General features: G+C 41.7%; 1 protein-coding gene across 9 annotated transcripts in view; it reads left to right on the top strand.

The window, feature by feature from the left end:
• Window positions 1-14454: 14454 nt before the first annotated feature.
• The window catches only part of RBM33 (RNA binding motif protein 33), a 102315-nt gene continuing 91810 nt past the window's right edge, over window positions 14455-24959 (top strand). For all 9 annotated transcript variants that reach the window (XR_009818834.1, XM_061997386.1, XM_061997388.1 and 6 more), the window contains exon 1: window positions 14455-14696. Coding sequence is in view for 8 of the 9 variants with exons in the window: in XM_061997386.1 (XP_061853370.1) it covers window positions 14669-14696 (28 nt within the window). In the remaining variant the exon portion in view is untranslated. The remainder of the gene's footprint in view (window positions 14697-24959) is intronic.

The raw sequence follows: 24959 nt of genomic DNA on the forward strand, positions 1-24959 counted from the left end.
TATATTTTCTATATATTATCTGTTTTGTATAAACAGATGAGAAAATTATGGGGTCTGTTGTTTTTACTAATAGGTAAAAATCAAGCTTGTTTCATATTGTTAAATGAATTTTTTAACTGTCTTGCAGATATTAAAAAATTTTAATTATGTTTTGCCATTTGAGGTTGAAAAGTGTTCTTGTCTTGAAACGTTTTGTCTAAACTTATTTACTTTTGTAAGTAAATCAGTAAACTGATGTGTGATCTGAACATAATGACTGCATTTTTAAATCAATAAAAACTTCAAAGGGGTATGTTCATTGTAGACTACAAAACCATACTGGAAAATTCACTGAGATACTCTACATCAGAAAATATATACATATTCATTAGCAGTTTTTATTTATCTCCAAAATACTACAGTTCTCAAGGAGTAAATCAAACAGAAATCTAGGAAGCCTTTGTATTCAGACAAGACTTCTTGGAAAATGATTAGTATTACTACAGTTGTACTGAGTAGACAGGATTAGTAATTAAGACATATTGGTTTGCTCTGGTGCGCTGTATCCTCAGCAGAAGATCTGTCAAGTTATTGTGGTTTGTACAAAAGTTTTCTCCACATACCATTTCTCACGTTTTCTAAAATGAAAACTCACTCAAATTCTTTGTGCTTTCCAGTTTCTCAGGGCTATATTCACCGAAAACATCAGCAAAATCCCGACCGAGTATGATCTTAACAGACTCAATATAGAAATATATTTGTTACAGATTTTAAAGCATCTTTCTATCCCTTCAATAGATAACCATGTAATTTATTTTATGGGCCTTCAAGTCTGGGAACAACTGTCAGCAGTTTGTGTTCTGTGGAACAACAGTCTTCAGGAGAATCATGTTTGATTTGCCACAGAAATGAAATCTGGTCTCCTAAAGAAAGGAACAATGAGTCAACAGTCCTGCATAAGGCTGAGATCTAGGGGAAAGGAATTCAATTTTTTCATAAGGTCAAACTTGTGTAATCTTGGACAACACCCTTTTGAAGGTCTACACTGCACTGTCCGGGAAGCAGTCTGACTGTGACAATGAGCTGGCATATCTGGAGCCTCACAGTGCTGTAGCTGGCTTTTTTCTGGGTCTGAGTCAGGCTCAAACGAGTTTGTGTTGGTATCTTTACACTGATCTGCATTATAACCCTGAAGGTATAGGTGTAGTCATAGAACTGAGAGGACTGGGAAATTAGTCCCGTGGCTCTTGACTTCTAGCAATAGCTGAGGCAGCTCAAATATCTCTACAGACCATTAGTCCTCCTGTATCATTTTATTCTTCATTTTAAAATGAGGATGGTAATGTTGACTCGTGAGGCAAGACTGACCACCCTGTTTTGGGAGTAAGAGAGTTCAGTGGGCTGGACCACTCATCCTCAGGGTCAGAGGGTAATCTCTGATGTCTTCACTGATAAAGATGTAGCCACTTTCTTAATTCAAAGATTCATTTGTTTTTTAAATAATGACTTTATGGTAAATGGTGTGAAGTGAGGCTGTGCTGACTGAATAAACAGCCTTATAATGTATTACAACCTCAACATTTCCTGACAGTATTGATGCCTAACAGAAGAAGACTTGTTTTCCCTAAACCAAAACTGCAAAGAAATAGGAGCAAATTTGATCCAGGCTTCAATGAAAGGCGATAAACAAAATATTTCTTCTTGAAGCTACGTTTTCCAGTAGCTGTTCAGAGAACTACATACTGACTCTTAACCCTCATCAAGTTTCGACTAAAGTGATGTTCTGACAAGGTCTTTGTGTTTCACTACATCTGGAGAATCTTACTGAGTCTTTTCGTAGCTTTTGTGACTGTCCCAACCTCAAAGACCTCATAAAGTAAACACACAAAGCAAGACCATATATTTAAAAAACAGTCCTGATGATCATCCCAGCAGGTAAAAAATCAAGCAAAGGAGCCAGGAGACCTGCGTGGTTAAACAAGCAACTGTTGGTCAAACTCAAGTGGAAGAAGAGAGTCTATAGATCATGGAAGGAAGAGATGGCCACTTGGGATGAGTAGAAGACAGTTGTCAGAGGATGTAGGGAGGCAACTAGGAAAGCTAAAGCTTCACTGGAGTTGTAATTTGCAAGGGAGGTCAAAGACAACAAGAAGGGCTTCTTCAAATGCATTGCAGATAAAACTAACACTAGAGGCAATGTAGGCCCGCTGTTGAATGAGGTGGGTGTCCTAGTGACAGAGGATACAGAGAAGGCAGAGTTACTGAATGCCTTCTTTGCCTCTGTACTGCTGAAGACTGTCCTTAGGAGCCCCAGACTCCGGAGGAAGTCGAGTTAAAGGAGGAGTTTTGTTTGCTTGATGAGGACTGGGTTAAGGATCAGTTGAGCAGTCAGGATGTGCATAAATCCATGGGCTGAGGAAGCTGATGGAAGTGATTGGAAATCACTCTCCATCATCTTCAGTAAGTTGTGGCGAACAGGAGAGGTGCCTGAGGACTGGAGCAAAGCAAATGTCACTCCAGTCTTCAAAAAGGCTAAGAAGGAGGAGCTGAGTAACTACAGACCGGTCAGCCTCACCTTCATCCTTGGAAAGGTGATGGAACAACTTATCCTGGGTGCTGTCTCCAGACATATAAAGGACGAGAGAGTCATTAAGAGCAGTCGACATGGCTTATCAAAGGGAAATCATGTTTGACCAATCTGATAGCCTTTTCTGAAGATGCAACCAGGTGGATAGATGGTGGTAGTACAGTGGATGTAGTTTATCTTGATTTCAGTGAAGCATTTGACACCATCTCCCACAGCATCCTTGCAGCAAAACTGGGAAAGTGTGGGCTGGATGGCTTGTTAACTGGTCGAGGGAAGAAGGCAGAGAGTTGTGACCAATGGGGCAGGGTCTAGTTGGAGGCCTGTATCTAGTGGAGTCCCTCAGGGACTGGTGCTGAGACAGGTACTGATCAATATGTTCATTAATGACCTTGCTGAGGGAGCAGAGGCACTGTCAGCAAGTTTGCTGATGATACTAAACTGGGAGGAGTGGCTGACAGAGCAGAAGGCTGTGCTGCCATTCAATGAGACCTGGACCGGCTGGAGCGTTGGGCAGAGAGAAATCTAATGAAATTCAACAAGGGCAAGTGTAGAGTCTTGCATCTAGGAAAGAATAACCCCATGTCCCAGTACAGATTGGGGAATTAACTCTTAGAGAGTAGTATGGGGAAAAGGGACCTGGGGGTCCTGGTGGACAGCAGGATGAGCATGAGCCAGCAATGTGCCCTCATGGCCAAGAAGGCCAATGGCATCCTGGGGTGTATTAGAAGGGCTGTGGGCAGTAGGTTGAGAGAGGTTCTCCTCCCCCTCTACTCTGCCCTCATGAGACCACATCTGGAATATTGTGTCCAGTTCTTGGCCCTCAGTTCAAGAAGGACAGGGAGCTGCTGGAGTTCAGCGCAGGGTCACCTTATGATGAAAGGCTGAGAGAGCTGGGGCTCTTGAGCTTGCAGAAGAGGAGACTGAGGGGTGACCTTACTAATGTTTACAAATATGTAAAGGGTGGGTGTCAGGAGGATGAAGCCAGGCTGTTCTCAATTATGTCCAATAATAATACAAGGGGCAATGGGTATAAACTGGCACACAAGAGGTTCCAAAGAAACATGAGGAAGAATTTTTTCAGTGTGAGGGTGAGGGAGCACTGGAACATGCTGCCTAGATGGGCTGTGTAGTCTCCTTATCTGGAGACATTCAAAACCCACCTGGATGAGTTCCTGTGTGACCTACTCTAGGTGGTCCTGCTCTGGAAGAGGGTTTGGACTGGATGATCTTTCAGGGTCCCTTCCGACCCTTAAGATTCTGTGATTCTGTGATCATAAAAGAACTGAGGGGCAATTATGAGAAGTGAAACAGCCACTGTCACAGCAAGCCAACTCCACATAAAGCAAGTGGAATATTTTATATCTTAAAGTAAACTCAGACACTTATGCATTCTGTAAAGGTGTTCTTACTACTACTATTCCAGTTGAGTAGTCTTCATACACCATCTGGCACACAGAGTAAGGCTTGATCTTTGGCTTTTCTGAAAGGTTCTTTGCAAACATTAGGGGCTTATCTGTGCTGAGGTAACGTAAAACTCTTCTACTTCAGTGCATTTAGGGTTAAGGTGTAAAAGCAAAGTGATATCCACACTGATGTGGAGCCTAATACAGAGCTTTCTACAGTGAACATGCCATTGGTCTTCAGGTGACGTTGTATGGATGGTGCTAAAGAGTTGCACTTATAAAAAATATACTGAAAATGTTTAAAATTAATTTGGATAATAACATCATCAAGTGTTCACAATACACACATGGAGAAGGATGAGAAAGAGACGGAATCAGAGAAAGGCATTGTGTTTTGAGGGAGGTCACAGAAAAGGTCAGTAGCAAGACTCAGAACACAAATCAGATGTTTTGGCTAGGGCTTTCATAATAGGAATACACTCTCTCTTCTCGTAGGGATCCTTCATCTTACCACAATGCAGAAGTAACTGCTGAGGGGACCTTATAAACCCAAGCACCAGCCAACCACCTTTTCCAGTAAGGAATGTTGGCAGGTGTCAAATGGTCTCTTCCCCAGAACATGGCATCAACATATGGTTGTGATATGTACCTCACAGCACTGTATCAGCAATACTCATCAACATCCTTTGAAAAAATTACATTAGATCACCCATTCAGATGCATACAACTTCAAAAGCAATATCAAAAGTAACAGCTGCAGAGCCACACCTTATAGGCTGGCCATTTCCCACATAACTGTTTTACCTGCAGCCAGTGTTTTTTTATTCAATTTTTGTTTAAAGACTAAAGGACTTTTCCTCCATTATTTTCTCGTATTCTACAAGGTTTTCTAACAGCTGCTGGAAGCTGAATGCCATGTTAACAATACATAATTTAGTAAATATATGCCCATATTGACACTGAAAGAAAACCTGAGAGTGCACCACTGTACTGTGTGTTTTTATTATACTGTAAGTACAGTTTCAAACATAATAGGATTTATTCATAGAATGTTTACTTTGCTGAACTGAGCATAAATATGTAAATGTCTAAGGCTTAGATTGGGAATTGCCTACTGCTGCTTTCAAGTCATGCAGCACTCTCTGCACTCTAAATGCAGGCTGACAGCAGAAATGGCAGAACTGTACTTCCAAGGAAAGTATTACAGAAGGATGAAGCTTGCATATCATTACCTTACCCCGGACTTCTAATACAGAATGACAGTGGACACATAGTTGTAGCTTTCACACTACTTTAATGGAACAACTACACAGAGAGAGCGAAAGAGCACATACTGCTGATTTGGGCAGCTCCCACCGGAGCATAATTGGAAGGAAGAAAAATCCTTTTTCATAAGATTCCATTCAGATGTATGAAGCAAAATAATTTTTTGTTTAAATACATATAAGTGAAGAGGGTTGATTTTGTTCCCCAGTTGTCAGGGAAGAAGAGGTCAACAGAATGCCTGCTAGCAGAACTCAGTTAAAATATTTTTCTGAGTGAAATGAGTTTGAAGTATGTGATGGGAAAGTTATTCTGCTCAAACCAGTGGATGCAGTTCCATTGGCTTCTCTGGAGTATGAGCCATCAGAGATCTTTTTCAAAGACTTGCAGGCATGAGAGGCTACACTAAGGTGAGGGAACTCTATATGGGGTATTTTAAGGTAAGGGACTACACTTATAGCTTTCTCTGAGGCAGAAAGCTCAATCAGCTTTCAAAGTTGCAAATAAGTAAGCAAAAAGACAGTAGAAAAACTGCTCATGAGGCAATTACTGAAGAATAGTTGGAGCAAGGGAGAATAATCCCAGATTCACAGCTGGGGCTTCAGGTCTAAGCAAATATCTGAGTAATCGTTTTTAGCTGTGCACACATTTTAATTCACACCTTTCCACTCACTTATTGCTTCCATGCCAGATACTTTCTTAAAAAAGTTAATCAATTGCCCATAAAAGGTGTCAGATTGTCAACAGTGTAAATGAAATCCCCTGGTTACTGAACAAATAGGCTCGGAGCAGCACTACAAACTTCTGCTCACCACTGAGGCAATTTGCCTCTCGTGTAACCTGAAGGGTATCTCATTGTAATTGCGGCTCAGCCCTGGCTTGAATTGCTCCAAGCACTTCTAATACAATCTGATCCCTTCAGACTCTGCTTTACTGCCCCTGTTCAAGCATGAAGAATTCAAGCTGGAACAGGTGCAGAGCAGGATGATTAATACAATCTGGGGAACAGGGAGTCTTTCACAAGCCAAGCTGCCAACACTATCAATTTATGTGGTAGACAACTGCTTTGGGCAGTAACCTATTGGATTTCCAGTATGTGGCAGCTTAGGTTCCTGGTTGCCTGGAAATTCAGGAGAATTTCAAAGAGCATACACACACACAAAACAACTTGGGGTGGAATGAACAGTGAGTCTGATTCGTCCCCAGTCCCCAAGGTGGTACAGAGTCAATTCACGGTTGTCACTTCTGGACCTGCAAGGGCAGAATGGTCCAAGGGGAGCTCGGTTTATATAGTGTAGTGAAGGCTGACTGCTTCTGCGTTTACATGGGGATGGGCAGGAAAAACACTAGGAAGGAAGAAATTACACTTATGGTAAAAGATAATATCAGTACATAAGAACAAACAAGTATGGGCTGGCCATAGTTACATAGGGATATAGTCACATTGTAAACTGGAAGATCTCAGGTAATTGTTAGTATAAGGACACTGCACAATAGCCTTCCTCTAACAGAGGGGGAGGCTACAGCCTAGCTCCTTCTAAAAAAACCTTGAACCTTTATGGAAGGATTATATTAAAAAGATGTCTGTAATGTTAGGGATTAAATCTGCTAAATCCAAAGATCCTGTCCTGTTTCCAAGAAACACAGTAGCCCTTATGTGTCTTCCTTATAAAAAATGTACAATCTTATCTCCTTTCCCTGGAATGTCCTCCACTGAGTATTAGCACTTGTATTATTCTGTGTCTTGCTGTGTGCTCATCTGAGTTTAAGTGCCAGTTCTTTGCATTAACCTCAATTTCTTTATATGTTTTCTGCTTATATATCTTTACATCAGGTAGGTAAAGGACTAGAGATTTTGGCATCATTTAGCTTATCTGACAACAAAGTCATTAAAAGAACTGTCTTGAAATGATCTGTATCCCTCACTTCTCTTGTGTGATCCCACTATTTTCTAAACTTTACAACATAGTCACAATTGTAGCACTCTGAAATCAGCAATGAATGAATCTCTTTTACAGCCACAGCATCATGGAATCACTGAAAATCATTCTATGAAAATGTGCAGATCAGAGGCTAAATTTCCACTTGATCCGAGAGCTGGTGCATTGTGAATAAAAATTATACAAATCTTATTCATTTCCCTCAGTGAAGGCCATTGGTAACACTCTTCCCTCTTACAACCTTCCTTGTGAAAATCCATCTGAATCTTTAATACTAAGGTATGAAGAAAAGCCAACAACCTAGAACTTAAAAAACTAAGGTCTTTTCAATTAATGATTTAAAAACAAGGGAAGGCACCTTATGTACCTTTTCCTTATCTTTCAGATAAAGACCTCTTGGGTAAGCTTGGTAAATCCTTATCTGCTAGATAAAGGACCACTATGATGGGCCTTATCGCTTAATTAAATCCTAGTACTATGTACAAGGAGTCAATAATTTGTTATACAAGACAGCACTTCAAACCGTGGCTGCATTGGATAATGCATCTCTATCTGTTCCCTGTACCACAGCACCCTGTAATGAGTCATGGTCCATAACCTGCTCCTGGGCTGCAAGGAACTCATTACAGAAAAAGTGCCCAGCTTAATGTGAATGGACTGTGATAAATAAATCTGCTAGATCAACTAGATAAACTAAGGTCCCCAGATGAAGTTGATTTGATATATGGAGACTAACTCTGTCCATCTTCCATATTTTATATGGACCAAACTCTGTAAATCTTTCACATTCAACTGTCAATCCCTGTAATGGAAAAAACAGTATAAACAAAGTTAACGTAAGATGATGTGAAACCTGTGGAACAAATGCTGCTTCTGAAAAAAACACATGACATGATCTAAATCCTGACCATCCTTTTACTCATTAAGGTTCACATGACTCACTGCCTTTACATCCACACATACCAGGGTGAAAAAAGCAACTGGTCAATACTAGCTATAGCAGCTATCACCAGCTATCATACTGGTAAGGTCTTTCTGAACACTAAATCCAGTTCAAATGTTTTTCTTTTCCACACAAATGTATTTGCATAAAGAAGTCTAATACTTGAAATGCTTCATTTCACTAATTGGCTTATTGGTAATGTGCTAGAGTGATCTGTTCCTGATTTTGTTTGGCAACAATGAGTTTGTACATACGGATAATCCATAAAATTGGATGCATTGTATCTCTGCGTCTCTGAAGGACTCCGTTATAGCCTAAAGACAGAAATGGCTTCATCTTGCAATATGCACTGAAACTCTACAAGCCAGGAGTCTTTTGCTAGTAGATGTGGAAAATTTTAGACTTGAGATTTGTGACTGGCTCTTATCTTGCTCAGCACTATTAAAATAGAGGCTCCATGCTTGGAACTTATTTCCCTTCACTTCTACCAAGTCAGGTCTCCCACAGCTAAGAGGTGCCATGCAGCTCATCTAGTTCAACTAAATGGAGGAGGTTCACACAACGAGTTCAGATTAAGCATCTACCATTTAGCCAACTAGAGGTACAGAACACTTATCCTTCCCTTAGAAAGAATCCCCAAGGAGTGTCTGAGCATGGAGCTGTACCGGTGCTGTGACACTGATGCCTGTCCATAAAGGATGAAGCATCCGAATTCTTGGGTGCTCAATGGGAAAAGAGGTTCAGATGCAGATCTTTCTCATACTGAAGATGCTGATTGCTTTGAAGTATGTTACCTTATTTATGCCAATGATATGCTCAGAATTCCACTCTAAATGTTAAGCAGAGATATATCCTAGCCACTGGGACTAACGGGAGTAACCACAAAATTACTCCAGATTATGTCAACCAAAATCATCCCTGTTAGAGCCGTTCTGTAAATTTAGCATCTCCACACATTGACAGGGCTTTTTACAATCACATTTGTGTTTTCATAAAGCTGAGGGCACAAAAACTGCTTCCAGGAACCATTAGTATTGAGGCCAGGTTAAATACAGTCTAAGTTGCTAGAGCTGTGTGCAGGAGTTCTTGAATTTCACAGCTGGGTACTTCTAGCAAATTGTACTCTTTTCTGTGCACAGTCCCAAAGGATTTCCCCATAAATGCATAGACATAGTTCTCACATGTCTGGCAAACTCTTCCTGTATGCTTGCCAAGTTTTAAAGGGCAAGGAATCAACAGCTGATAATTTATTCCAGGAACCTACAATGATCCAAATTCACCCTTCATGTAATTCTGCTAAAGCCACCAGAGTTCCAGGGGGAGAATTTTTCAGCTTAGCAAAGTAAAGTTTCACTGACATTTGAGGAATACACAGTATCAATTAAAGCTGAGCTAATTATTGCTGCTATTATTTGCATTGCAGTAGCTCCCAGAGGCTTTTAACAGGATTATAGCCCTCTGGTATGAGGAGTTCTTAGGAATGTAAGCTCTCATTTTGAAGTTCATGTATGATAGCTGACATTTGGTACCCATGCACAATATCTCTGCATTCAGTGAAGCTCCACTGAGCATGGGGCTTTGCTCACAGGTATGGGCCACAAGAATGTGGGCCACAGAAGCCGCTTGTGATGCTCTGAGGTTTATCTAAAGCCATCACATGTCCTTCTGCTTTTTACAGAGTGGAAGGGCTGGCCTGGCCTGTGTCCGGCGAAAGCAAGCTCTTTCCAAAACTCAACATTTGGACCAGGTCAACAACGCTATACATTGGCTCCTTGTCAGAAAACCTTGGGAAAGAGCTCCTAATCTTTATTTATTGTGATATTACAGGGTACCATTCCCTTTCCCTAAGAAAGTGGCATCTCAGACTTTTTCCACTATACTGTGAGTTATTTTTGAAAGGAAGCACTGCCTTATATTTCTCATCTTTCCCTCGATTCCCCTGCTGTCCCTGACGCCAGACGGGCTTCCCGGTGAAACAAAGCAAAGCTGAGAAAGTAAGACTTTCAGCATCAAGACTGAAAAAAAATCTGTGATATGTTTAATACTTGGATTCCTCTGGTGTTTCTTGATTTCTTTTTGCTATGTCCCCAAAATCTATTGCAAACACTGTGGTTCGGGGCAATACCATGGCTTCTGTGTGCTGCTCTCAGTTCAGAATCCAAAGCTACAGCCTCAACCTCCCTGCAGCAGTTGAAACTGATAATAGTTTACATTTTTTACACTATACTTCAATAATATATGCATTCTGATGAGATTTTGATCTTTGATGGGTGACCAGGTTTCCGAGGACTCCAAATGTTGTACATTAACAACACACTTGACAGACACATTGCTTGTTTGGGCCACTTCTCATTGTACAAGCTCTTCTATTCTCCACCAGAGCAGCTGTTTCGGGGATCCTTAGGTCACATTACTCTGAAGAAATTACAGTTGAAATGAGATGCATCAGGTTGATTGCAGTCAAGGAAGAGAAGCTGCAACAAATGGACAAATAAGTAACAAGAAGGGGGAGGAAACAGAAAGAAAAATTGTAGCAATAATGAATCTGATACACATGGATACTGCCTGCAACTCTGAAACTAATGTTAGTCCAGAGGCTGTAACGCACTCAGAATGTTTTCTGTTCAAAGTTTATCACACCAGTATTTTTCGTATATTTTAGTTGTTTTAATCCTCATACAGTTTTCTTCCCTTAAGTAATATATTTATTAGTTTTTAAAGTCCTTCCCATTTCCTTCTCTGCCTTTGCCCTTCTGGGGAATATACTCAAAGAGAAAGCATCTTTCACCTGTGTATACTTTTTAAGAGATACTGCTGCCTTTTAAAATTGCTGATAGGTCATAAATCAAAACCAGTGGCACATACATGACAGTGAATTTGCTTTTTCAAATTTGTACACTTTGAACCCAGAATTTCCTGTCAGCTGTGACAGAACACTTTCTGCAGCACAGGATGGTAATGGAATAAACCAAGACCCATTTGATGTCTCATTTGGAGGAACTCACTTAAAGATAGGTTTAAATTCAAATAGAAGAAGGAACCTTGGAGTTAGATATTGCTTTGAGAGGGTCATCATAAGAAAGCTATGAGCTAAACTCATGACTGGAACACCTACCTTGGCCAGTCTGCCAAACTATGAAAACTCAGTCTGTTTTTGCCAGACTGGGATGAAAACTCATGAAGAAGTAACTGTCATTAAAACATAAGCCAGAAGCATTTTTTTTTCTAGGGAATTAGGAGCCATTTACTGTTGACAACACTCTTCTTAATACCCCTGCATTAATTTTAAGTGTTAATCAAATTACACTTGGAAGTCTGCTTTCCTGGATTTCTGACTAACAATTTTTCATTATTTGAGTGTGTGTGCAAAAATAAACAATGATTTAAATAAAAAACAGATACAAAATGAATGTGTCTGCTCAAAAAAATAAGCTACTAAGGATTTTGAAAATGAAAGTTAACATCCAAAAGCAGTATAAATAAAAGTCATGACTATTGCAGTAGAAACAGCTCAATGTAGAGCAGTTAGCACACTAGTTTTACCAAAAGGTTTCAAATGATCAGGAAAGAAAAGAAAAGAAAAAGTTTAGTGCTATTCTGCCAGCTTAGAGAGGGAAATCTGAGGCAGCAGATACACGACAACCTGCCCCAGTAATGCAGCAAGCAAGTGCAGAATAGGGTTACAGGTTTCTTGAGTTCTGGATCAGCTATTTACCCAATTCCCTTGCAAGACAATCCGTTGCATTCTCAACTGCAGCTGGATTTGCTTTGGAAGATGCATAGGCAGATACATTATTTCTGTAGAACTTCCAGAAGTATTTAATACATTGATGATTAGTTCACCTAAAGTAATTTTAACTCCTGGATTACAGTCACAGAAAAGACAGTAGCACACTTACATTCTATAACACTGGTAAGGTAGTATTGAGAAAAAGATGGAGTGTTTTATACAGAACTGAGAGCAATTACAGGTCCTGGAATTTGAAAATTCATGGAGAATCCTGAGTGGAGCACAGCCACCATACCCATCTCTGTCATCTCTGTCACCATACCTGTCTGAGTCACTATACCTGTGTGAGTCATCATACCTAACTTGGTAAATAACTGATAGCATGCCAAATTAATGTCTACTGAAATCCATGTTCCATTAGCCATAAACCATTGATCAAGTTTGGGGCTAAGTCTGGATCCAGCAATTCAGACTCTTCTCTGAGGAGGAGTTTAGATAGCAAGGCATGTATTCTGAACCTTGTGAGTCAATGAGAGGGTCTTCCTTACCTTTTTTTTTGCACCTCAGGTCCTTATGTAAATCATTCTAAAAAGATTCTGACTTGGTTTTCCTTTGCATGTTTCTTCCACATAGTAACAGAGTGAACCTTTTGCTACAAACTCTCGTAAGTTGCACTTTTTGGAACTTACATTAAAATTACTTTTTTCCCCTGCCTTTGACAGTGATTCTTTAAGTGATCAAAACACTCATCCACAACAAATTAGTGCAGTTGTCAGGATCCTAAACCAGGGTTTCCGACAGTGTGTTAAGCAAATGATAGCTTGACTTGTGTTTGGACCCTCAGTTACGGAAATCAAATCAGCTACTAAAATAAGCAAAAGTATGGAGCACAAAATAGCCATAAAATGCACTCTTTACCTATCTGAATGCCACAAAGATGCTCCTTATGAGTACTGCTTACGTTTAACACTTAATTTTCCAGTCTCACGCAGAAGGGACTCAGAGAACTATGACGAGAGCTGTGAATTGTAATAGACTGCCTCTCTTGCCAAGAAATACTTTTGTGTTGCACACCAGCTACCCAAAAGAAAGATCTATACCAAGGAGTGATGGCTGAAATCGTCACTCCATTGAAATCATGGTTTTTTACCATTGATACAATAGTAGCATTCACTTCCTGCCTCTGTGTCAGGCAATCAAAACTGGACTGGGGGTCTATGTATTCAATTATGAGCAAGCATCGCCTACGGATGGCTTCTTTCCCTAAATTAAATTCAGAATTTGGCTGTGAGTTTGTAGGGATATGTAAAGAATAAATCTCCAGTTATATAGTTGTGAAGAAAACCTCAAAAATGAGATCAAGTGCAGTGCAGAGGTAGGTCTGCAGGGAGCCTGGAACAAAGTGACATGAGAACTTCCCTATTCTCATAGCAAGGGTTTAATCAGATAATGCCAATAATTTAAATACTAACACTGTTAATTATTTCCATGAGGACTTGTCCACCTGGGAAAGTCTTGCAGTTTACTTGAACTAGTCTTGTTACAGCAGGCTTCACTAAACTGTTTTAAATCAGATTTTACTTCTTTACATGTAGCATAACCTGAAAGTTTTATACCAAGGCACAATTTTATACCACATTTAATTCAGTCTGTGCAGAATACCACCAAGTCCCAATTCCCTTCATCAAAACTAAGAAAAGGCAGGAAGGAAACTCAAACAGAAAACTCTTTTTGGTGAATAACTTGTTGGATCAGTGATCCAAACTGATCTACTCTGTGGACACACAATCACTAGGTCCTTTGAAAAGGAGAGAAGGAGCACCTAGGTTAGCAGGCCGGAGTGCTTAGAGAAAGGGCTATCAGAAAAGAGACTTTTCCATTGGCAGCAAAACTGTATTTAGTTACTGAACCTCTCAAGTTCACACAGATGAAGTCTGAGTGGAGAAGCCTGAACAGTTTCCGTTTAGTTTATGTGTTAACACTCCCCCATGCTTGCCCCAAAAGATGGAAGATCACAGATCTAGTATAGCCCAAACTGCCCTTTTCATGGTGTTACTTTAATAATGTTTTCTTTCCCCACACAGCAGGCAGCTGAATATGGGGGTTCAATCAAGACCTATGATCTACTGAAGCCTCTATGTAGCCTGCTGTGGGCTGTGCATTCCGAAGCTGCCTCCCACTTCGACAAAAAAACACCTACAAATGCTGGTCAGGGAGACTGGGGGAGCGCTGAAAAGCACCATCTCTTTCTCCCCTACCCCCTCCGCACTACCAGTCCCGGTTAGGTGGAGACACCGCAGGCATCTTGGCCACCTCCGTACGCAGCCAGAAGCCTCCTCAGGGCCTGTGAGGCGGCTGGGACCTACAGACTGCCCGCATAGGTGGAAATACTCGGGCACATCTCCACAGCCCATCCCCGAGGCCCGGAGGCCGCCATACGGGCCACCCCGCTCAGCCCGGCCGCCCGGCGCCGCCGGCAGGAGGCCGCCCAGCCCATGCGCGGAGCTGCGTTCCGAGCGCCCCGGCCCGGGCTGACCAACCAGCGGCGCCCGCTGCCCACCCTCCCCGGGAGGGAGGGACCGGTCCTCCGCCATCCCATGATGCAGCGCGGGGGCGGTGGCGACGACAGCGACGGCAGTGGCGGCCGCCATGTTGTGGTAGTTTGTTGTTCTGCCGTGGCGGGTGCGTGCGGAGGGGTGGCGGGAGGGCAAGCCACCTGGCGCTGAATCCCAGCCCTTCCCCGTCTGCCAGCGCTCCACCGCTCCTGGGGGCGGCACGGGGCCGCTGCAGGGAGCCGCCGCCATCTGGGCGAGGCGAAGAACTATGGCTGCCGCCCTGGGAGGAGGTGCTGGTGAGTGTCGCGGCCCCGAAAGGCTTCGCAGGGGAGCGGGCGCGGGACACTCACGGCTTTGAGGCCTTGGCGGGTGAGGGAGGCCGGCTGAGGCGCGGTGCGGGGCCTGCCTGAGGGTGAGGCGGCTGGCGGGGCCTTCCCGGGCCGCTGGCGCCGCCGACCCCCGCCGCCCGTCCGTCTCCCGCCTGCGCGGGGGCGGCGAGGTTGGTGTGCTGGTAGGGCGCGGATCGGGTGGGCCCCGCGCTCCCGGGGCGTGGAGCAGGAGCTTCCTTTGGCACCGTAAGGCCCCAGAGACTCTTCTCTTGCTAATGGGGGTTGCCGTCGTGCGGTGGTGGAAACTGTTACGTTGTCGCCCCTTGGTCGGGGCAGGGCCGGGAAAGGGCAACAGCTTCATCACTCATCGCAGTTACGGGACTTCAGGGTAGGATGGATGTGTTTATTTAAAGACACTCATTTTCATAGTTGTCCGAATAACTTGTCTCTCATATAGGGAGTAGTTGCAACTTATTTTACAGACTGCCCAGAAACAGGAGGTCTCCCTTGGAAGGTGTAAAAAGAAACCAATGCTTGACCTCAGGCATGCCACTGCTCTTCTTGACTAAGGACATTTACTCGCACAGCATTTTAAATGACATCTCAAAATCCTTTGTGGTTCTGATCGGTTTACTAAGCAAATTTTAAAGTGAAAGCATTTGATTGAGTGATTTAAAGAAAGATTTGCACGTGTCACACAGAAGCCTTTGACAGACATTCAGAGAACGTGTCTGTTTCTAGAACTGTGGACCTTGTTTTCCCAGAGAATAACAGTTTTATAAAGACTGACCAGAGTTGTCAGTTAACACCCTTGTCAGTGTTTCTACAAAAGTCTGTACTGATTTTAGTCATTGTCTTTTCTGTAAGTAGATGTCACAGAGTGTGTGGCTTGTCCATGGGTGATCACTCACCTAAGTAGTCTGACTGCCAAATTGGTAACAAAGTACAAAACCACAAATTCCCCACTAAAGGTAGATTTTACAAAGAAATCCCCAAATTTAGGAGCTGAGTAATTTGGAAAGAAGGTTAAGGAGGACAGCACTGATTAGCAAAACAGTAAATATTTGAATATATTTGTCATTGCTTCGGCAGTTATTTTACAGAAATATATATGCTACTTTCTGTGGTTCTGATCAGTTATTTATGATGTGGAAGTAAACTTTGCATGCATGTTCCATCTCTGGAAGTGTTATTTTTTCTAGCACTAGAAGGACAGAGTAATTTTAAGTGTCACTTTTAAAGCATTTTATTTCTTGTGTTTAAAGCTGCTCTGCCAGTTGAGTGAACATGCTTTCATCTACAAAGGTGCATACAACAGAAAAACTTCAACTAAGTGTGAAATTTTGCTTTTTTTGTTGTTGTGGCAAATCGTTTTTGTCTAACCATGAGTTAGGATCCCTTTGTACTACAGTTGTTTGTTCAGCATTGACACTGGGCTCATCAATAATTGGTGGCCAATTAAATATGATCCTTGCCCTATGTAAGGAGTGTTTGTTTAGAAGATCACTGTGCAGCCCAGAGGTGTTGTCACATGCTTACTCCTGTATCAAGGAAAATCCTGGTCCAGATTGTTAAATAGGACTTTTAAAACTCAGTAAACACCACTAGATCTGAACAGGAATGAAACAGGTGGCTCTTTTTGGAAAGGGTAAAGTGCTGCTGTCTGAAGTCAATAGCGGTAAGAAATGGGAAAGAAGGCATACGAGGTGAAAGTCCAGGACTAAGTGGTTATTTGGCTTAAATGTTTTAAATCTGTTAAAGTTTTGACAGTCGTAAATAATGTTTGAATTTAGGGTTTTTTTACTTTTTAGGGGAAGGGAAAGACTTTAAAACATGGAGGTAACAGTACCCCATTTTTTCCTTAGGAAAAAGTCAAAAAGGCTCTAATGATGGATAAAGTAGGACAAAAATACGTCTTGAAAAAATAAATGGGGTGTTAGTTTGCTGTCATTGCAGGGTAGCACAGTTGACAAAGAGGTAGTTCTAGTTTTGAAGATGAAGTTTAAAGTTTACATATTCTATAAAGATGTGATGCAAGGCTGAAAAATGAAGTGTAAAATGGCTATGTTGTCTGAGCATTTAAATATATTTGGTGGGATAGAAGGAAAGTGATTTGCCTGGTGGATGACGTGTGTGAATTCATTGGTCTTATTTGTGGACTCATTATAACTCAGGCTCTTGCAAAATGCTGGTTTAATTTGTATGGTTAAAGTAGTCATGTACTTTTGTGACCAAATATTGGTGCAGCTAAGCTTTCTAAGAATGAAGATAAAGGCTCTTTCAGTGCTAAGTTTCATAAGCATAAACTGGGAAATTTTCAAATGGTGATCTGTGAGTTCCCTGGAAGTGATTCACAGCTTCCTATTACTTCACAAATTCCTTTGCTGTGCAACTTCATTCAAATTAGCTGTACTGAAACAGCCAAGGTGGCTGTGCTAAGTGATGATGAGGGACTTTGAGGGCTTTTGGTTGCTCCGTAGTCCATTGATACAGTGAAGGTAACAGTTCCCAAACTTTCATTCAAACTTTCATGTAAAGCCAGAACAAGTGCAGACATGTGGAATATTTTGTAAAATCATATTACTTAAAGGGCAGCTACAAAGAGGATAGAGACCCTGACTTCACAAGGAGACTCATGTAGGAGACAAGGGGCAACAGCTACAAGCTGCACCAGGAGTGGTTTCATTCAATATAAAAAATGCTGGGTTTTTTTTGTTACAGTAAGAAAAATCAATCACGGGAACAGCCACCTCAGGGATGGGATCAAGTCTCTGTAATGGAGGTTTTCAAGATGTGATTGCAGAGGGTGCTGGACAATTATCTAGGCTTCCTTTCCTGTGAAAGGGTGGATCAGATAGTGTTTTGAGGTCCCTTCCAACTTGGGTTGTTCAGTGATCATCTGCTTATAGTGTAATGTAACAACTGTATTGTATAGGTGCTGATTTTTAAGTACCAAGAGAAAAATTCTATCTCTAAGTTGACTGCAGTAATCTCATTTAAGGACATTTGTTTTCAGGGTAAACAACACACCATCACTGAAACAAAGCAAGGAGCAATTCTGATTGTCTGCCATACTGAAATAAGGGAAAACTTTCTTGCAGATTGACTGATTTCTGATGGACTTCAGTGATCTAGACAGCTTTGAGTATAGATCTTCTTGGGATGTGAATTGTGACAAGGCATGGGGCGAGGGAGGAACTAAAGAGAGCCCCATCTACATATATCTGCCACATATTCCTGCTGGAAATTTTGTACCAAGAGTAGCCAAATGGGTGTTTATGTGCCTCTGAACCTGTGTGGAATAATTACTGAAATGGCTTTGAAATTAAAACTTACACTGTAAATATGGCAATGTTCAGAAATTAGGGAAAGGTATAAAACTGAAAAAGCTTACAGGGTGGGTGGCAGCTGCAGCTTATATGTGAGGAATCCACTACACAGCAATTCCCTGCAAAACACCAGAGTGGAGACTCTGCAGTCAGGCTCTGTGATGATATACAGGAATGAGTCCTCTAGAACTGATAAGCAGCACATGTGGTACCCTGAGCTAACAGTCTGTCAAATGTTGACAAAATGCTGTCCTTCTTTTGAACATTGCTCATTATAATGTCATTATAATACTAAAACACACCTCCATCCTGAAGGCTACCTGCCTCCAAGGTGTGACCACTCCTCCTTGAGTCTGCACCCTGAGTTTTTTGTAAACTGTACCTTTAAGTGTGAGGTGAGAGAATTTTACACCAATCATAATAAAAGTATTTCTGACTAGAGTCACTCGAAGTTCACCTTGAAGGTAAAAAAAAAAGGTGTAAAAATGGCTAAAGAAAGGGAGGATATGGAGGAAGACAACATCATTAACAAGTCAAGGGAAACTTCATTGCAAACTGCCTCTGACTCCTGGTATCAGTTGGTGGGCTGAGCCTGCTCCCCTCCAGGGATGCCTTGGGTGAGACTTAGACTAGGCTCTTCTTTAGAAAACCTGGAAATCTCTCTTGAGGGTCTCTAACATTTATAGCCAGGCTGTATTGTCTGTGACTTTGTTGGGTGTTTTATACTTAACAGTACTTCTATTTACACGTGTTTTGCAGACAGTGTATTTATCACTGGTAATTGGTAAAAGAACCTGTATATCTATTGCATGAATAAAGCTCTACTAAGTAGCTAGTGGTCATGGTTTCTCATTGAATGAGACCAAGTCCTAGAGTGTGGCTGTGCCAGTTCATGGGTGTGGCTAGACTAAAAGTGCCTCCCACTATTAGTGTATACAGAATTGTGATAGTTTAATATATTAAACACGACTGGACTGATAGTGGCAAACTAGGTATCACTCAGAATTTAAACTTAGGCAACACCTAGTCTTCCACCTTGGGGAGGAGAGTTAGAATGCAGGGGGGTTTGTTTTCTGCAAAACCACTCTTAACGTGACAACTTGTTACGTTATTCCTCCAGTTTGAGCTTAAGCTGTCATCAATTTAATTTCATTTTAAAAAATCTGAGGGCTACTCTTCTGCTCTCAGCAATGTACTGGCTATAAAACCTCTTGTGAAGCTGTTGATAAAAAATGGTAAAAGGCTTATACTGCTAGCACAGTAAGTACTTTTCTCTGTGTTGTGGGTCACTATCCAATTCAAAGATGCAGTAAAAATTCTCTGCTGTGACAAATTCAGTTGAACTTGTGCTTCAGGCTACATGGCAACAGCATACAGGGAGTGGAAATAGATTCTGCATCTGTGCCTAGATAAAAGTGGGTGGAGGGCAGGCTGTATTTTGGTCTCTGAGTATTATATCCCATTTTATTAGATGAACTGATGCAACTGGGTGCTATATGTGGTGGATTGACCCTGATTGGTCACCAGGTGCCTACCAAAGCTGCTCTGTCACTCCCCTCTTCAACTGGCCAGCAGAGAGAAAATATAGTGAAAGGTTCATGGGTTGAGATAAGGACAGGGAAATCACTCACCAATTGCATCGTGGGCAAAACAGACTTGACTTGGGGAAATTAGTTTCGTTTATCAACAAATCAGAGAAGAGAGGTAAGAAGTAAAACCTAAATCTTAAAAGTAATCTGCCACTGCCCCTCTCTTCTTCCCAGGTTTATCTTTACTCTTTATCTTTACTACTTCCTCAGTCCTGCAGCAGTGCAGGGGGAATGGGGGCTGTGCTCAGTTTAGCACAAATTGTCTCTGCTGCTCCTTCCTACTTGGGGGGGGGCACAGGGGATGCTCCTCACACTCTTCTGCTCCACACAGGAGAGTCTTCTAAAAACTTCTTCAACCCATGTCCTTTCCATGGGCTACAATTCTTCACAAACTGCTCTAGTGTGGGTCCCTTCCACAGGGTACAGTCCTTCAGGAACAGACTGTACTCCAGTGTGGATCTTCAATGGGATCAAAAGTCCTGACAGCAAACTTGGTTCAGTGTGAGCTCCTCTCTCCACATGTCCTGCTAGGAGCTGCTGCTGTGTGGGCTTCCCCCTGGGTCACAGTCTCCTTTGGGCAACCCCTTGCTCCGGCATGGAGTGCTCCCTGGACTGCAGGTGGATCTCTGCTCCCCTGTGGCTTCCATGAGGGGCAGGGCCTCATTGTGGGCTGCACCACAGACTGCAAGGGAAACTGCTCTAGCGCCTGATGCACTTCTTCCTCTCACTGACCTTGGTGTCTGCTGAGTTGTCTTTCACATATATTCACTCCTCTCTCTAGCTGCATTTGCTGCTGTGCCATAGCTTTTTGCCACCTTTAGTCTGTTATGCCAGAGACGCTGCCAGTTGATGATAGACTCAGCCATGGCCAACAGCAGGCCCATCGTGGAGCCAGTTGTCGTTGGCTCTACTGGACGTGAGAGAAGCTTCTGTCAGCTTCTGACAAAAGCCAACCCTGTAGCCTTTCCTTTACCAAAATTTTGCCATGCAAGTCCAATGCACTACAACTTAGAATTGTATTGGACTATGCACACTAACTTCTTCAAATGTCAAAGGGCTACAGAGTTTATGGTTCATGAAATACAAATATGCCATCATGGGCTATTGTACCATTGAAGGACTAATGCCAAGAAACACTACTTGAATGAGCTTGTGGCAGGCAGTTTTGCTTTAATCTCTTCCTACTTCTTTAATAGGCTCGCACTGAAAGTCATGTTCTTCTGAATTTACTCTCATTTCAGGCCATCTAAATTAAGCACAGCCTTACTATCAGCTGTTTTTACAAAAGAGAAACCATGTTTTATTGCACCAAATACAAACCCTCAGATTTTAAGTCAGAACTTCTTGTCCAAAATAATTTCAGATTATGGTTGTCACTGACTTGACTAAAAAAACTCCAGGTAAGTAATGTGATTGGTCTCATTTTATGTTCTGCTGAAATACTGCCTCAGTTTTAACTATAACTTCTCATGATTATGAAGGATACTGGAGAGTTTCTGGAACCAGTTTTTCATCAGTACCTGAAGCCATTTGGGAACTGAGTTTATGAAGATTTCATTTAAACTCTTGACCTTTATTCACTGCTCAGCGTTTGTGAGGCAAGCACTGTAAGACTTAAAATATTTTTCCAAAGCAAGTGTATTTCTGAATCCAAGGAGACTTTGTGTTCTTAGTGCTAGGTGCTGTTGCGATTCTTTACTAGGGATGTTTGTTGAGCTGTTGTTAATGGTGCAGTTACATTGCCAGCCTGTGTTTTAGGCACAGATTTTCCATATGAAAATTACTACTTTTCTGTATCGTATAGCAAAAGATACTGAAATTCAGTTCACTGTTGGGCAGAAAGATAGGTCTGTTTTTAAGTGGTGCACTTAAGCTTCACAATACATGTGTAAACTTTTGCAATGAAATATGAAGAAAGATATTTAGTAGAAGTAAACTAGTACCTAAAGATAAGCTGCTAAGCTGTTTTTAGTCTGGAAACTTGTGCTTGAAATGCTGTGAAGATGTTTAATGTTTTAAATATGATACCAGGGAATAGGATAGATCAAGATGGACTTAAGTTCAACATTAAATCTACACACAGAGAAGTGATGTATTTTTGTCTGGTAAATGACATTTTTCCATTAATTTCATCTTTTTTTTTTTAATTGATTCTCCAGTAGCTCCCTTCCCTATTCTTCCTAAGAGTGGTGCAGCTTAACTTTATTTAGCTTAACTTTATTAAAAGACCTGTTGGATAAACAGTACGTAATACTTTTTTTTAAACCACTGACCTGTTGGATCAGTGTGACATCTCCGTCTAGGTTTGGATATGGAGAAATCTTGTTGCTTTTTTTGTGCCTAAAACTAATAGTATGTTTTATGTTCTTGATAGTATAATATTGAAGCAAAGTAAACTACAACATTTTGTGCTGTTAAGGTTTATGAGACAGCATGTGGTTAGTGTTCCAGAAAGAGTGCAGGTGTATTTCTAGGAAGGCGAATGATGCTGTCATCAAGTGTTTTTACTAGTCTAGAAGTCTTGGCCATTTCAGTGCAGTAAAATGCTTCATCTTAGCAACAGTTGCTATGTAGGACTGCATTTTTAGGCTACGTTGGTACCATTTTAAGATCTTAAAAGCTCTGCAATGTTCCTGCTGATTCACCTCCTACACTTGTGAGACTTGACTGTGTAGCTTAGGACTTCCATTTTACATAGAAAAATGATTAGTGAAGGTTGTATTGAAAGGATGTCTACAGAGTTAGAAACTACCATCAGCAGAGCCAAAGAGGAAATGAGGCTTGAATTTTGTGGATTTGTACTGTTTGTTACGCAGGAAAAAAGAAAACAGTTCTAGCCGTATATTATAAAACTAAAAAATAAACTGTGTAGAGAGAGCAGCTTATGGCACTGCTGGTGCTACACCTGGGTAAGTATAAAGCAAATAAGAACTTTTTAGTATGGGGAACCAAGTGTGTTTGTCTGTGCTTATTCTGGTTCACAGCTGGCCAGACCCTTGTGGGTCAGACTGCTCTAACAAAACAGCCAGTGTTAATCAGTCTCCACAGCATCCTTCAACTTGTCTGTCGCTTTAATAACGGCGATTTTCTTTCAGTTGCAGTAGGAAGAGCCAAGTGGTGGATTATTTTATTGTTTTCCTCTGTAACTGACTTGTCCTGCTTCCTTATGGTTAGTGATTTTTTTGGTATTTGATAGGTCTTGGTGTTTTTTTTTTTTTCCTCGGTGCTGCCTGGAAAGGAGTTTGTACTCCCCTGTGAGGATCTTTCAGCTCGTGAACACTCATCTCGATTGCCAATAACAGCCTTGAATTGAAATGAGGAGCTGTAGTTGTATCTCATGTCTTCACAATAGTTCCTATGCATGATTACCTTTCTAGGCTGTGCTGATACTGCTGGAAGAAATAAAAAATGTGTTCCAGTTCATACAGTGACCATTTTCCTGCTTTAAAAACTTATGTTCATGGACTCCCCCTGTGAGGGATTGACCCTGGCTAGGTGTCAGATGCCCAACAAACCTACTCTGTTTCTTCCTTCATCAGCTGGACAGGGGAGAACAGATATATATATTCTTACTCCTCTGTTTGGCTGAAATTACTGTGACACAGTAACTTCCCCCGCCCCCTAAATATGTTATACTGGAAGTGCTACCCCTGTCACTGGTGGGCTCAGCCTTGTCCACGAGTGGGTCCAGCTGGCCTTGACTCTCTTGGTCATAGGGGAAGCTTCTTGCAGCTTTTCCCAGAGACCACCTCTGTAGCTTCTCCTGCTATCAAAGCCTTGCCATGCAAACACAATACACCTCCCACTCAGTTTTTAATTCTCTCATCCGCCACATGGAAGGGGGGGGGGGGGGGGAAGAAATCTTTGGGTCTTGCTGTCAGTGGTTTTGTGCTCTGCTGATACTGAGTGTTCCTTTGTGTGCAAGTTAATGTTTTACGGGCACTTAACCACACTTGACACAAACATTGACTATGGAGTTTCTCAAGGAGAAACATGCATAAGTGTTAGGCTTGTTGTTGTTTACTGGTATTTTCCAGTGTTATTTCCTAGACACATAGGAGAAATGTGAAAATGGAAAAATGATGCCTCACTGAGATTTGCTAGGTATAGCATTGCAGGTGTAAGGCCTGTGTCTATTGCAGTGCTCGTTGTCTCACAAGTGTTGAAGCTGGCAGTGAACACTTGTGGTAGATGTGTGACTGTTGTGACCTTCTTATCATAGAGGAGGGCTGCGTATCATAGAGGAGAACCTGCTTTGGGCCCTGACTACACTTAATGTTAAGATTACATAATATGTGATGCTTATTGTCAGTGTCAGCTCTCACAGAAGAAATAAGCATAGAAAAGAAAAGCTGTCTCTGTCACAAAGATCACAGAATGATCAGGTTGCATAGAAACGAATCCAGGCAGTTTTTGAAAACCTCCTTAGAAAGAGACTTCACAGCCTTTCTGGACAGCCTGTGCCAGGGCTCCCCACCCTCACAGTAAAGAGATTTTTTCCCTTGTGTTAAGTGGAACTTTTTATGTTCCAGCTTGTGCCCATTATCCCTTTTCCTATCACCCATTGATACAGAAAAAAGACTCTTCCCATCATACAGAAAAAAGACTCTTCCCATTGTCTTGACACCCTGTCTTGACACAGGCTCTTCAGGTATCTGTAAGCATTGATAAGATCAAAGATCTTGATATCCTAAGTGTGTGAGAGAAGGCATGAGAATAGAGGTGATGGAGACCTGGGTGGGACAGTTTTTAGAACCTGCAGTCACCACACACAGATTGACGGTCATTTTTGAGGCTTTTGTATGCTTGCGGCGTGAGGGAATGTGTGAAAAGGGCTTTTTGGTAGGTTTTATGGATATATTATAGATGTAATTCAGCTTTGGATTTATTAGGAGTTGCTCATAAATAAGGAATAGGATGTGAAAAATTTGAAGTGGTTGGAAGAGCTGGAAGTTCATGATGTTGACTGAGTTGTGGAACCAGAAACCTGGAAGTTGGACCATCTTTTGATATTGTTTCTTCACTAACAGTGATATAGCACTTCTGTGGCTGTGAACCTTAACTAGCTGACCTGAAACAAGTACTATGAGTGATATTGAAGAGTGAGTTGTTGGTTTTCTTTGCTTATTTTTTTTTTCTGTGTAGAGATCTTAACAGAGAAAAAGGATATGACATATAGCTTTGCATTGCCTAGATTTAAACCTGGCTGACATGAAGGCCCATCTGTGTGAGAATTGTGTGCTGACGAGCTAAGGTCTTGCCTTCAAGTGTTGTTGGCTTACAATACAGTTCCCTGTAGTTCTAAAAGTGGT

Source organism: Colius striatus, chromosome 5, assembly GCF_028858725.1.
Source record: "Colius striatus isolate bColStr4 chromosome 5, bColStr4.1.hap1, whole genome shotgun sequence".
Lineage (NCBI taxonomy): Eukaryota > Metazoa > Chordata > Aves > Coliiformes > Coliidae > Colius > Colius striatus.